The sequence below is a fragment of the Gossypium arboreum genome, chromosome 11, assembly GCF_025698485.1.
Source record: "Gossypium arboreum isolate Shixiya-1 chromosome 11, ASM2569848v2, whole genome shotgun sequence".
In the NCBI taxonomy this organism is placed as follows: Eukaryota; Viridiplantae; Streptophyta; class Magnoliopsida; order Malvales; family Malvaceae; genus Gossypium; species Gossypium arboreum.
In genome coordinates this window covers 26,496,433-26,509,993 of record NC_069080.1, presented here as the reverse complement: position 1 = coordinate 26,509,993, position 13,561 = coordinate 26,496,433, and the positions used below count along the sequence as shown (strand labels likewise).

The window sequence follows — 13,561 nt, the reverse complement described above, 5'->3', positions numbered from 1 at the left end:
TATGTTGTCAGATAGTTTCTTTAGTCTCTGTGGAAAGAAAGGCTTTGCTTTTGTGTGTATTCTTCAAACTTATTTAATGTGGTACATCAATTTTATCCTGTTTGGAGTCATTCATAAAAATTTGATTTAATTTAATTTCAAAAGAAAATATTTTTAAGTAAATAAATAATAATAATAATAAGCAACTCTTATATAATAATTTTAAAACTAAATTTAATTATTTTAATATTTTAAATAAAAAATATTTAATTTTACATATTAAAAAAATTAAAATTGAATTAGAATAAAATCTTTTAACTTATATTTTAAAAAGAATTGGCCATTTGATCTCATTATCTTTTCTCAGCTGGTGGTGAGCGTCTGACGGATGATAGAAGACTAAACGGCGACAAAAAAAAAAAAATAAAAGAAGGCTGACAATTTCGGCGCCTTCACGGTAGGCCCACTGGGCTTTGCACCCTACCTCTAATTCTAAAGCTAGGGGAGAACCAATTTCAAAAATACCTACGATTAGACTTCACATTGCTCTCTCATTTTTGAAGTTACTTGTTCTTTTAACTTTTCAACACCTTGGCTAACAAGTGTCATCCGAATTCCCTGCTTCCGGCCTGCCAGTTTCATATGCCGAGATCCTCTTTTACTATGAATTTAATGACTTAAAAAAACCTAATGGAGACCATTTCGTTTTGTGTAGATAGGCTTAGGCTTTGATATTAATTTTGTGCTATAAACAAACCACATCAAGTTAAAAGGGAAGAACAGCAGAAACAAGAACAAACCTTTTAATGCTTTTAAACCCTACCCCACTTAGGAGGGATGGATCTCCGTCTATGTACATGGAGAGAAGACAAAAATGAACAAGCGTGGAGCATATATGGGTCAACTCATTTAATGATATAGCTTCAACCTCTCTCTCACTCTATACATACCCATATCACCTTCAATCCTCTTTTCTTATTTGATTCGCCTCACTAGGACCGTATTTTTTCTCTTACTTTAGTTTCAGAACGGTACAAAGAGCTGCATGAATGACTAAGTAGTCTCAAAGAGCTGCATGAATAAGCCGTACAAAGAAGAAAAAGCAACCCTCGTCTGCTTCTATCCAGAGAAGATGGGATGGGGATTTGTATTAATGATGAGCTTGTTGATGGGTACTGTTGTTGCAGGGTGGTTTTGGTATAAAAACAAGGAGGAGAAAAAGATGAAGAGTGGGATACCGAAAGGGAGCTTGGGTTGGCCTTTCTTAGGTGAAACTCTTGACTTCATTGCTTGTGGTTACACCTCTCGACCTGTCAGTTTCATGGACAAACGCAAGCTCCTGTAAGCTTTTTTTTTTTTTCTCTATTTAACTCCACTGTTGATGTTTCTTTGCTTTTGGGATTATCTTCTTTTCTTGGCCACTTGTTTTGTTTGTTTGCTCTTCCTACTTTCTCCATGGCTTCATTTCAATATTTTCATGTGTATATGCATGCATTGATCTTTTATCTCTTAAACTTGCTTTTGTCTTGGATGATATATAGGAACCCTAGCTAGATTCATATATCATTGCTTCTTCACCATAATCATTTTATGTAAGAATATTGCTAACTATGCAACCTCTAAAAAATTCTAAATATTTCCAAGTTCTTGTATTCTTGACTCATTAGTATAAAAAGTTTTAATATTGGAGGGGTTTATCTATTCAAATCATGTAGCATGCAAAGACCAAACTAAACTTCACTTTAATTGATTTATTTATTTTTCTTTTTGTTGACATTATGAGTTTTTCAATTAACATGTTGGAGGAAGTAGCTTATTATATAAATTAAAATTATTGGAATCTTAATAATAAAGAAATTCTATCCTAGACGAGTAATAATTTTTTCCCTGAATTATTCTAAAGTTGTCTATATTGTTAACTTTTATATAAAACATTGTAATTGTAACTTGTCATTTCATGAAATAATATTTTGAAAAGTTTTATAATAATGAACACATTATTTAAAATTATTTGTTAGACATTGGGAACATAGCCACAATGACTAACTTTTTCTTTTGGCTGAAAGCCACGATGACTAACTTGGTAGCTAGGCCCCAAATTCTCCTTATGGTTCAGACAAATAGATAAATTAACCTAGACATCGTGTCTTCGCTAAATGATATGTCCCAAAGGAAAATTCTTCATCGATGAGTTCCTAGCTTGAAAACACAAGCTTCCATTATCCAAAAAAACAGGCGTGACAGAATTAACAATAAGCAATTAAAACGAATCCGAAAGCTTTTGCTTATAGAAATGGTTGTGTCTCGGTCTTACCAGGCATGGGAATGTGTTCAAAACACACATCTTGGGAACACCTATTATAGTTTCAACTGATCCCGACGTGAACAAGGTGGTTTTGCAGAACCATGGCAACACCTTTGTTCCTGCTTACCCCAAATCCATCCGATTGTTGCTTGGCCCGTCTTCCATACTTCAAATGAATGGTAACCTTCAGAAGAGAGTACATGCACTCATTGCAGGCTTCCTCAGGTCCCCGCAGCTTAAAACCCGTATTACTACGAACATTGAGAACTCTGTGAGACAAACTTTGGGTTCTTGGCAACACATGCAGCCCGTACATGTTCAACAAGAAACCAAAAAGGTCTACTCGAAAGTACTAGTATTGTTAATTCCAAAGACTGAGATTATTTATTTCACTGAATCTGCTTCATTAAACATCTCAGATTACGTTCCAAGTCTTGGTTAAAGTTTTAATGAGTGTTGATCCCGGTGAAGATTTGGAGTTTATGAAGAGAGAATTTGAGGAATTCATCAAAGGTTTGATTTGCTTGCCAATCAAGTTTCCAGGAACAAGACTATATAAATCTCTCAAGGTAATTAGCTTTAGCAGCATTCATCTCCTCCCTGGTTACCATTTTCCATGGGGTTTTCTAGAAGTTGTTTTGTTTTGTTTATTATTTGTTGTAGGCCAAAGAAAGGTTAGTAAAAATGGTGGAAAAGATTGTGAAGGAGAGAAAAATGGGCATGGCGAAAACAGGCGAAAACAGTGTGGTCAATGATGCAGTGGACGTCCTGTTACGTGACATTAGTGAAGAAGGTGATGATGATGAACAAGGAGAAACAAAAGAGAAGCAATCTTTGCCGTTGGATTACATCAGTGGGAACATAATAGAGATGATGATCCCAGGAGAAGAGACGGTTCCCATGGCAATGACCCTCGCTGTCAAATTCCTCGGTGACAGCCCTGTTGCTCTCCACCGGTTGATGGTACGTAACATACAAATCCCAAACATAAAACTTTAAAAAAATATATGGGGTAAGGAATTCTCACCTTTATATCCACGGCTAGGATTATTTTGGTTTCCACTTCAAAACCGGGTCCAAGTAGGCCACTATTTCACCATTTTTCCCCCAAATTTTTTTTCCACGGATAAGTCTCTTTCATGGTTTCATTTAGGCACACGAGTAAATGCACGTATAAAACAGATTGTAATTGTGTCAAAATATAGACCATACTTTAGGTTTGAGAGTTACAGGAGTATGTCCTGTCACTTCCTTTTCTTCGTGGCGACCAGTTTAATTTAATTGAAAAATAGGAAGGCTTAAATGCAAAATTACCCCTTAACTATATTACTTTTAAGATGAGACGAATAAGAACGAGACGTGTGTTATGTTTTTAATTGGATGTTGTACACTTTTTTTTAGTAGAATGAGAGGAATTGATAGTTTAAGTATCAATTTTAACCCCCCAAAAAAACTTTAGGTACTTACATGGGGAAAATGGTGTAAGTTTAGAAACTAAATTTTGTAGTTGAGCCAAATCGTAATTATCTAAATTTTCAATGGCATTAGCTTTGCCTCGAAAAAGGGATTTTTTAAGTAATTTTGATGTTGATTTTTTTGCAGGAAGAGAATATGGAACTGAAAAAGCAAAAGATGAATTGTGGTGAAGATTATAGTTGGTCTGACTACTTGTCTTTGCCATTCACTCAAAATGTGAGCCTCAAAATTTCATGGTAGGTGCCATTGGATAAGTGAAAGGGAACAATGACACTGACATGCACTTTTTTTTTGTTTCATTGGTAGGTAATAAGTGAAACTCTTAGACTGGCAAATATCATCAATGGAGTTTGGAGGAAAGCAGTAAAGGACATTGATATCAAAGGTAGTTTTTCCATTGTATTTGCTTTAAGCTCGAATTTGCAGAAAACAGGGAAAAGCACACATCAATTTGGTTTTTTTTTTTTCTTTTGGCAGGCTATCTGATACCACAGGGATGGTGTGTTCTAGCTTCTTTCATTTCTGTTCATATGGATGAAGAAAATTATGAACACCCTTATCGTTTCCATCCATGGAGATGGGAGGTAGCTTAAAATACTAAAGCTTAAAATACTAAAATGTTGTCAACTGTTTATTATTCATGAACTATTTTGAGCAAATAAAAGAAATTTATTTGCTTACAGAGACTTGGAACTGCTGTTAACAACAATAGCTTTACACCATTTGGAGGTGGGCAGAGGCTTTGCCCTGGTATAGAACTATCAAGGCTTGAAATTTCAATCTTCCTTCACCATCTCATCACCAGTTACAGGTAGTTTAATGATTCTTGTATTCTTTAATCACAGAATTCTAGTTCAACTGCTATGATTCAATTTAGTGGACCATGGGACACCTCAACGAGGTCTTACTTTAAACCCTACATGATTTGAGAAACTAAAGAATCGACGTTTTAGCTATCATGCCATGGTTATAATCTGTTAAATTCAAAGCACTCATTATTCTTCTCATACATGCAGATGGGTTGCTGAAGAGGATCACATTATCTACTTTCCAACAGTTAGGATCAAGAGGAAGCTGCCAATCAGAGTCACCCGCTTATGAAACTACCATTAGTTTGGCCCATCAAGGACAGTCTGTAGTACAATAATATCTAAAGCAAAATATTTTCCTTCCTTAATTGGATAATACATAACAAGACAGAAACTTTGGAAGGATTATTGCCCACTCAAAAGGGAGCCACTGGGGAATGGCCATTTGTACAGATACATTGATCTTTTAAAAGATATGATAGGACTGTGCATTATGGTGTTAGTTCTCATGTCACCATCCTTTTTTTCTTTCATAGCATTGGAGAGGTCCCAACTGGGGCCCCTTTTTCTTTGTTCCTTCTATATTGAATGCATTGTCCAAATCCTTGTTCCATTGCCTCCTCCAATAATTTTGGCCCTGCTATAGATCAATCATCTTCCATGGCTAAAATTATCTAACAGAGGATATTGTCTTCTAGATTACATCAGTGAAAGGGCAAAAGATGAAGCAGATTGCAATTGCAACCATGAAAATGAGTTGTAAACATCTGTTCTTCTTTGTTTGGTCGAAACTGGAAACAGGGGTTCACTGATTGATCAACAATGGAGCTGACTGATCCCGAATGGAGTATGGTTGATGTCTCGTATAAGAAAAACTACTGATATTGACAACACCATATCTCGTTTTACACTTGGAGAACTTGAATCTGATTGATATAATTGTAATTATTGATTCTATTTAGTCGGAAAGAATATAGTGGCTCAGGTATCTTTAGTCACTTTAGGCCATAAAACAAAAAAGGTGAGAAATGGAATCTCAAGAAACCTGAAACATGATAAATGAAGTATTACCATAAATGAAACTGTATCCCTCTTCCATAACCTTTTCTTAGGTCAATTGGCAATAATCGGAAATCACAAGCTTCATTATAAAATAAAATTTAATCTCAAATTATTTCAGATCTTGATTCACTGTGCTAAAAATAAGTCCTCAACCAAGGCCAAATGGAACTTTTGAACACCTTTCTGTTTCCTAGTCCTAAACACAAAGATACAAATTTCCAGTCTATAAATGAAAAAGTGCAGAACTAGAGAAACCAACATCAGATGTCTAAATGCCATTAAATTGTAGACCGGCTGGCGTAACCAAACATTAGGACGGAAACATAATTAAGTTCTTATAAACCGTCTCAAAATCAGCATAACATCGGAAGACAAAGCATATAAGCAAGTGAAATTTCAAGCCATGGCCTTTTTCTTCTCTTCCTCAAGCCCCTGCAGTTCCACCAGCCTTTCGGCCCATGCTCTATCCCTAGCCACTGCAGCCATCTTACGCTCTACTTGCTTAATCTTCTTCTTCCTATTAGCTTCCTGCAATTGAGCTTTCCTCTTCTTTGCCTCTGCCTGTAGAACCCAATGGCAAGAGATAAGCGTTTTCTCCATAATCAAGTATATAGACATTAAGAAAAAAATGTGCATTATATTTCATGTCCTATGAAATTGTGAAACCATGCAACCTTCAGGAAGCAATCGTAGAGGCAAATTTTGAAAATATGAATTACCAACCGAAGACAGGTTTCAATGTAGTAGTCAATCAAATGCTGGTTTTTACATGAAATAAACTAGTTGCAAGTATTAGGACAAACTTTCTCTCAATAACTTACACACTGATGAACCTATTCCTCATTTCAAGCCCCAAACTCTCTATTGACTAACTAAAAGGTTACTTACAGGCAACATTTATCAAAGATACAACTTCATGATTTCTTCTAAATATATCGGACAAGGTAACCAGTTAAGCAGATTGTAGTTTCAAAATCCAACCATTAATTTCAAGTCAGCATTACTATACTCAGATGGATATAGGAGTTTTGGATGCAACTTCTACTTAAAAGGAAAAATGGTTGATAATGCATGCAACATAAGCCACTTCCTTCCTCATTGTGTTCCTATTTAATTCCACAAAAACCAAACACACTACAAATTTGATGATTGCCATGCGAATCTCATATCAGTAGAACTATTTTCAATGTGATTTATGGAAAACAAACCAATTTAAACGCACGGCGCAGCCTTATTCTCTTTTTCTCATTCCTTCTTTTGACACTCCCTTCATTAGGATTATTTGGAAGAATAGGCTCCCCTGGTGTATACTTCACCCATGCATATGGCCCTGCATTCTTAAATTCATTAGCATTTCCCGGTTCTTTTCCCCATTTGTTTCACCAATAACTTTGGGTATTTTCTTTTGTTAAATTAGGCATATTCTAAGGGGAGAAAAAAATGATTTCTAAAAACCCTAATTGCACATAAACCCTACTAGTTAGGAACAAAAAAATCGCAAATATGAATCCTGAAAAGGTAAATTAATTAAAAATTGAAAGACAAAATGAAGGGATGTTAAGTGAGGTACCAGGTGGTCTCAAGCTGGCTCTTTTTCGGCGTGGCTTGTCTTGAGGCCTTCTCTTTGGGAAACGAGTATCAGTTAAGCTATGCAACTGATTGGACATCGAGATCCATGGAGATTGGCGGTAAATAGACCCACACAAAAGGGAATTCAAACAGGGTTTTGGGCACAAATAAGAGGGGAGAGTCGACATAGTTCCAGAAGCAGGGGAAGCCTGGGATAGGAGAGTCCGACATAGTGGTCGAACGATACTTCTTAAAGCCCCAAATCCCATTTTCTAGATCATGAAATTGTTACGTTTAAAGGACAAGAGAAGAGGAAGGGGTTGTTTTTTTGAGCAGAGTGGAGGCAGTAAGCTTGTAAAACAGGGTTGGCGAAGAAGAAAAGAGACGAAGAAATTGGGCTGAAGCTTTGACATTGAGGCCCTTTCGTTTTTCTTTAATTTTCCAACTAAGAGCCCACTTGACCCAGCTTTGACATAGAGGCCTTTTCAGTAAATACAATGAACTTGGTTGTGTTAGATTGGTTTGGGATTAGGTTGATCTGATCTGAACCAACCAGACCATTTCAAGTTTTTTATTTTCTTTGAAAGAGAGTGACGTGTGAAATTAAACAGGATAAAATGAAAGTTGAAGGCAATGATGTGAGAGACAAGGATGTTGAATACAGTTGTCTGTTGGTTGGTTCCTTAAAGTTTCTCTTTGTTGCTGAGTTTGCAGAATTTTAGCTCCTTCATCTTCAACCCACTTTACCCCTTCACCGGTTTAATTGTAAATGCAACTACAACCTAACCTATCAAAACCTTCAAACATATTCGAGATTAAGAATCAAGAAAAGATGGTCGAAAAAGTTTATGTTTGGAGAAATTCAAAATCAAAAACACTAACATCCAAACCAATGAATTTATGTATGTAGGTATTGATTTTGATAACGACTCCACTAAAGCTTAGCATTATTATTTCATACTTGAATTTAGTATTTAGACCAAATAATATTACGTAACTCAGTAAATGTTTGATCTGTATTCTCTATTTAAAAAAGTATAGGTACATAATTGAGGGATTAAATATTTAAGCCAAATTAATGTAGGATAATAATAAATAAATAAATAACTGAAGTACCAAAGGACGCATTGTAGCCAAACTTAGGTACCAACTTGGGATAAAAAAAAATACTTAAATACTAAATTGAATATAAAAACTGAACACATGTACCAAATAGCATATTAACCTTAATTTATATTAAAAGTGAAGAAAAGCACCCATACCCTCAGGTTAAGAGAAATTGGCGCTGGCGCCATCTTTTTTACCGTTAAAGAAAATGAAGAGCAATGGCCCGCCATAACCGATAAAAGTGCAAAAAGGAAAAGGAATCCAATATATATAAACTTTGACAATAACAAAAACAAAAGTTGAGGGAACACAAAAGAAAATTAGTGTTGATGAAGAGAAGAATTAAGGCCTTAAGAAAGTGAGATTTATGGGCCACGAAAACCCAAAATATATAAGTAAAGCTGGCAACATCTAGGTCCCCGCCTTCAAAGCATAACATATATATTGGAGAGAAAAAAAGAACACAAAGACTGTCATGCTTGGATCATGATGTGCTCAAAAAGTGACCCTTAATATATATATATGATGACGAGGAAGTCTTGGCTGTGAAGGTATATGGGTTTGCAAAGGCAAAAGGTAAAAGACATGTAACTACTAACTGTAACATCGGCCCTCTTGAATCAAATTTGGGGATCACATGATTCTTAATTAGGGCTCATGTGAAAAACCAATGATGAACTTGTTGACAATTTTTTCCCATTTAATGTGTCAGCCATGTGGTAAAAGATTAAAAAGAACTAAAAGGCACAATATTTTAAAGACCGTTGTTAGTAAAATCCGTCCAACTATGCCGGATATATGATTTTTGGCTTCAATCTAACATCAACATTGTGAGAAAGATGAGTGGGGTAATGCCAAATTTTCCTTTGTTTTAGGCTTTTCGACTAATTAATTTCCTTGGTGAATGCTTTTTCTGTGTCCTAACTTTGAGATATGGGTTTGTGTATATAAAAAAAAACACTTAGAAAGTACTAAAATCACCCCCCAAAAAAAAAAATCTTCCGTTATAAATTATATACTCAACACAACATCTTAGTGAATTACATCCTTTATATATATATATAAGTTTTGCACAAATATTTATTTTGATACGTATATATTTTTTCTTAAAATTGATATTTGTTTCATTTCTGTTATACAAAATAATACTTAAGACTAACGCTATTTAACTTTTCATGTTGTTTCTAATAACTAATTGGCACCCAAAAATTCAATATTTGACACTTGGCAAATGATGATGTCACAAAGATATCATTATCTAAAATTTATTAAAATCTAAAATAAATTAAAAATATATAAAAATATAAAATTATAAAAATCAAATATATTTTTATTGAAAAATCAAAATCAATTAAATTTAAAAGGTTTTTGTTTAAAATTACATATTTACCTTTAATTACATAGTTCAAACAAAAAAATACTCATATGTATTTATCTTCAACTCAAGATTTAAATTGAAATTATAACCTCTTCTGAATATATATTTTTAAAAATTATTGTCCAAAATTAAAAACATAGAATATTTTCTTTACAAAACATGAAATCGGACACGCATGCGAATGTGGCATCCCAATCTGAAATTAGTATTTGGTATCTAAACACGCATCCTTTTGAGAAAAATGTTGTATACTTTTTAAAAGAGTAAATTAATTTTTCAGAAATAAGTTAATGAAATCTATTTTTATTAATCTATTTTTATTAATTTTAAAATTTTTAATTTTTTAGATAATATGATAATTTTGTAAATATAAATATTATCTTTATAATATAAAAAATTTTACTAATTTTTTATTTTGATGATGACACCACATCTTAAATATTCGTTGGATTACATAGATAAAGGTAACACCTTTAGTTTCAAGTACTATTTTGTATGATAGAAACCAAACATAGGTATCAATTTAAATAGGAATGAGCAAAATTCGATTCGACTCGAAAAAATTGGAAAAAAGTTCTAATTATTTGAGTTAATTGAATCAACTTGAATTTCTTTTTCGAATTTCGATTTCAAATTGAATTAATTTTTTAATTTAAATAACTTTAATAATTCGAATAAATCAAATATTAAACTTTTTTACTTTCCTTCCCTCTACCCCCTCAAACCCTTTCATTTTTTCCAAAGAAATTTTACCACCCCAAAACTTTTTTTCTTTTATTTCCTCCCAAAATTTTTACATCCCTCAAAGCCTAATTTTCTTTCCTTTTGCTTTCCTCCAAAATGTTTACTTCTCCCAAACCCCAAAACTTTTTTTTTTAAATTTATGTCTACTATTTATATTTTTAAATTAAATTTCACATATTATACTATTTATATTATTGAACTGTTTAATCATGTTGAGTCTTTATCAATTTATGTTAAAATTAAATTATTGATGATGTCATAAAATATTCGTGTTAAAATTTTTATTGATACCAATTTCACATTTTATCTTTAAAATAACTTTTATTAAAAAATCATATTTTTTACATTTAATATATATTTTTAATTTCAAAATACATAGTGACAAGAATCATAAGATAATTGAAGCAACTAAGCAAGAAAAGAAGTTAACCCGTATATAAAAGATTAATAAATAAATTATGAGGAGATGAAATTTAATAACAAAATTGATTACGGTAGGTGGCAGTGGCTACAAGAACCCAAAGTCATTTTTTTAATTTAACTCGAACAAATATATTCGATTCAAATATCATCTCACTTGACTCAATTCAAGAAAATTTCAAATTGAGTTAGGATGATAAAATAGGATTTGTTAACTCAATTAACTTAAATTTTTTTTATTCTATACTTTTCGATATTCGTTCACCCCCTAAATTTGAACACGCAAAAAAATGTAGGTATAAAAAAAACCAAATGTAGTTACCAAAATGTATATTTACCCTAAAAAGTTATAAAAATAATTAATCATCGGTGAAATTCTACTATTAGTCCCAATACTTTGCGTAAAGTTATGTATTTAGTTTCTTTACTTTAATTTGGACAGATTTAGCCCTTATACTTTTCAAATTTGACAAATTTAATTTTCATACTTATCGAATTTTGAATTTTTAGTCCCAAAACAAAGCACAAGTGGTTAAATTCGTTTGATTAAAATTTTCTATTAGTCTTGTACTTTACATAAAGTTTTATATTTAGTTTATATTCTTCAATTAGATCATTATTAATATTTATGTTTTTAAATTTTGAAATAAATGATCATCATTAAATCTATTAAGTAACTCCTTTTAAGTGAAATATGTGAAAATAATAAACAAACACGATATTACGATATGATAATATGTTTATTATATTATATTTTAGAAATAACAAATTTTAACAATTATCATTTAATAATAAAATTAAAAAGGATAAAATTAATAATATCACACTAATCACAAAATGTAACCATTAATCATTGGTGTTGATTTTGATATTATGTTTAGAATTTTGAGTTTTAGATTTATCATTTGTACAACCCAACGAAAACATCCAACGAAGTTTCGAGGTTTCTCATATATTTCCCCTTCGTTTCCCAACGTAGAAAGCGACAAGTCCATTACAAAGCTCACCGAACGTACCAAATCTAAAGACGTGGCGGAAATATATGCGACGCCACCCGGCATAGATCCTCAGCCATTTTGGTCCCCTTACCCTTAATTTAAGGGACACATGCCCCATCATCCATTATATGTAAAAAGATTTGCTCAGAAATTTCGTACCAAGTACACCTAATTTCAAAGCAGACAATCCCATTTCTGTACCTCGCAAGAATATTCCAAGCCGGGAATCGGTAGGGGCAAGTTCGACAACTTGCATAATGACGGAATCCTTGCCACCGACGTTAACGGAAAAAGGTTGCTCTCAGAAAATAGAGGGAACAACTAACGACCCTTCACGCCGTTCCGCATGTTCTTTTTCTTAATATAAATTCATCATTTTGATCCTAAAAAAGGAAGGGTCACGCGCGGCACGTGCACCGACGCTATGAGGAAGAAAAAAAGGGGGCCCACGACAAGCACGCACCAAAACGATCTTCGATTTGACGTACGTGATGGTGATGATTTCACGTGTCGCCAACCAATCAAAATCAAGGAGGGAATGGTTATCTTTGGCGCCCTTGCGGTCCATCAACTATTCTAACGTGTCTTTGTTTTTAACGGTTCATAAATTCTAACACTAATCATAATTAACGCTCCTAAAAGTTTGTGCCTCACTATCTTCTTTTTTGTGTTTACCGCTTCAACCGACTGGAATCTTTGTGGATTCCTAGATTCATGCTACATTCCTTTCCTTTCAATTTTATCATTTTATTTTTACATTACATATTTCCTCAAAATACCATCCTGCATGTTATTTAATATTGTCAATGCTAAATTTAATATTTAACTTTAGGTTTTTTAATTAAATTTCACCTTCAATTTCTAAAAAATTAAATTAAATTATTAATATTTCAAATAGAGTTAGAATTATATTTTTAACAAAATATTAATTAAAATGTTAAATTTTAAACATAGTAGCCAAAGATGATGATTCACATGTACGCCAAACTATTTTTTTGAATTTTTATAGATTTATTTTAGTTTCTTTAGATTTTTAAAATACTTTTATATTTTTTAAAATTATCTATTAACGTGACATATAAAATATATAGTACCATGTTAGTATAAAATATATATGGACTACCATGTTGGTGCGCATGCCAATATCGTCAAAAAAAATTAGTCATCATTTTTATTTAAAAAAAAGGGTAATTTGACTAATTTAGAAAAGATGAAAATCAAATTTAGCTCAAACAAAAAATAATGATCAGATCTATAAAAGACGTAAATGTTATGGGCTAAATTTTTAATTATGTCTATCGTATAACCAGGGGCGTAGCTAGGGGGCTGGTAGGGCCTAACCCCCCTTAAAATGGAAAATTAACCATTTAGGCCTTTTAAAATTTTAAAATAGTAAATGTAAAATTGCACTTTGCCTCCCTAAAATAATAAAAATTTGATTTAATTCTTTAAAGATTATAAAGAAATAGGCTATTAAAATAGTAAAATTATATTTTTATTATCGTAAAAATTACAATTTAATTTCCACCCTTTAAAAAATTATTTCACCCCTCGTATAACCCTACTATATGTATATTTGTAAGTGAATATATCTAATATAGGTTAATAATATAAAAGTTTTGAAATTTACCTCAATCATAAACTTGTCTGTTTATAAAGAGTCGAATTCTTTTTTCCTTTTACAAATTACAAAGGAAAAGAAAAGAAAAATATG

At 32.5% G+C, this 13,561-nt stretch overlaps 2 protein-coding genes across 2 annotated transcripts; one reads left to right on the top strand and one right to left on the bottom strand.

Moving 5' to 3' along the window:
* The first annotated feature begins 487 nt into the window (after window positions 1-487).
* On the top strand, window positions 488-6,157 carry LOC108472765 (3-epi-6-deoxocathasterone 23-monooxygenase CYP90C1-like). Its single transcript, XM_017774323.2, has 9 exons — window positions 488-1,320; window positions 2,297-2,621; window positions 2,704-2,853; window positions 2,948-3,247; window positions 3,887-3,976; window positions 4,067-4,145; window positions 4,238-4,344; window positions 4,444-4,571; window positions 4,777-6,157. Exons 1-9 carry the CDS (start codon window positions 1,055-1,057, stop codon window positions 4,859-4,861), a joined length of 1,530 nt encoding a protein of 509 aa, XP_017629812.1. The 5' UTR covers window positions 488-1,054; the 3' UTR covers window positions 4,862-6,157.
* Window positions 5,716-7,579, bottom strand: LOC108470732 (uncharacterized). Its single transcript, XM_017772174.2, has 3 exons — window positions 7,202-7,579; window positions 6,840-6,961; window positions 5,716-6,192 (listed from the first exon to the last, which is right to left on the bottom strand). The coding sequence occupies exons 1-3, from the start codon at window positions 7,467-7,469 to the stop codon at window positions 6,028-6,030; spliced, it is 555 nt and encodes a 184-aa protein (XP_017627663.1). The 5' UTR covers window positions 7,470-7,579; the 3' UTR covers window positions 5,716-6,027.
* Between the last annotated feature and the right edge of the window lie 5,982 nt (window positions 7,580-13,561).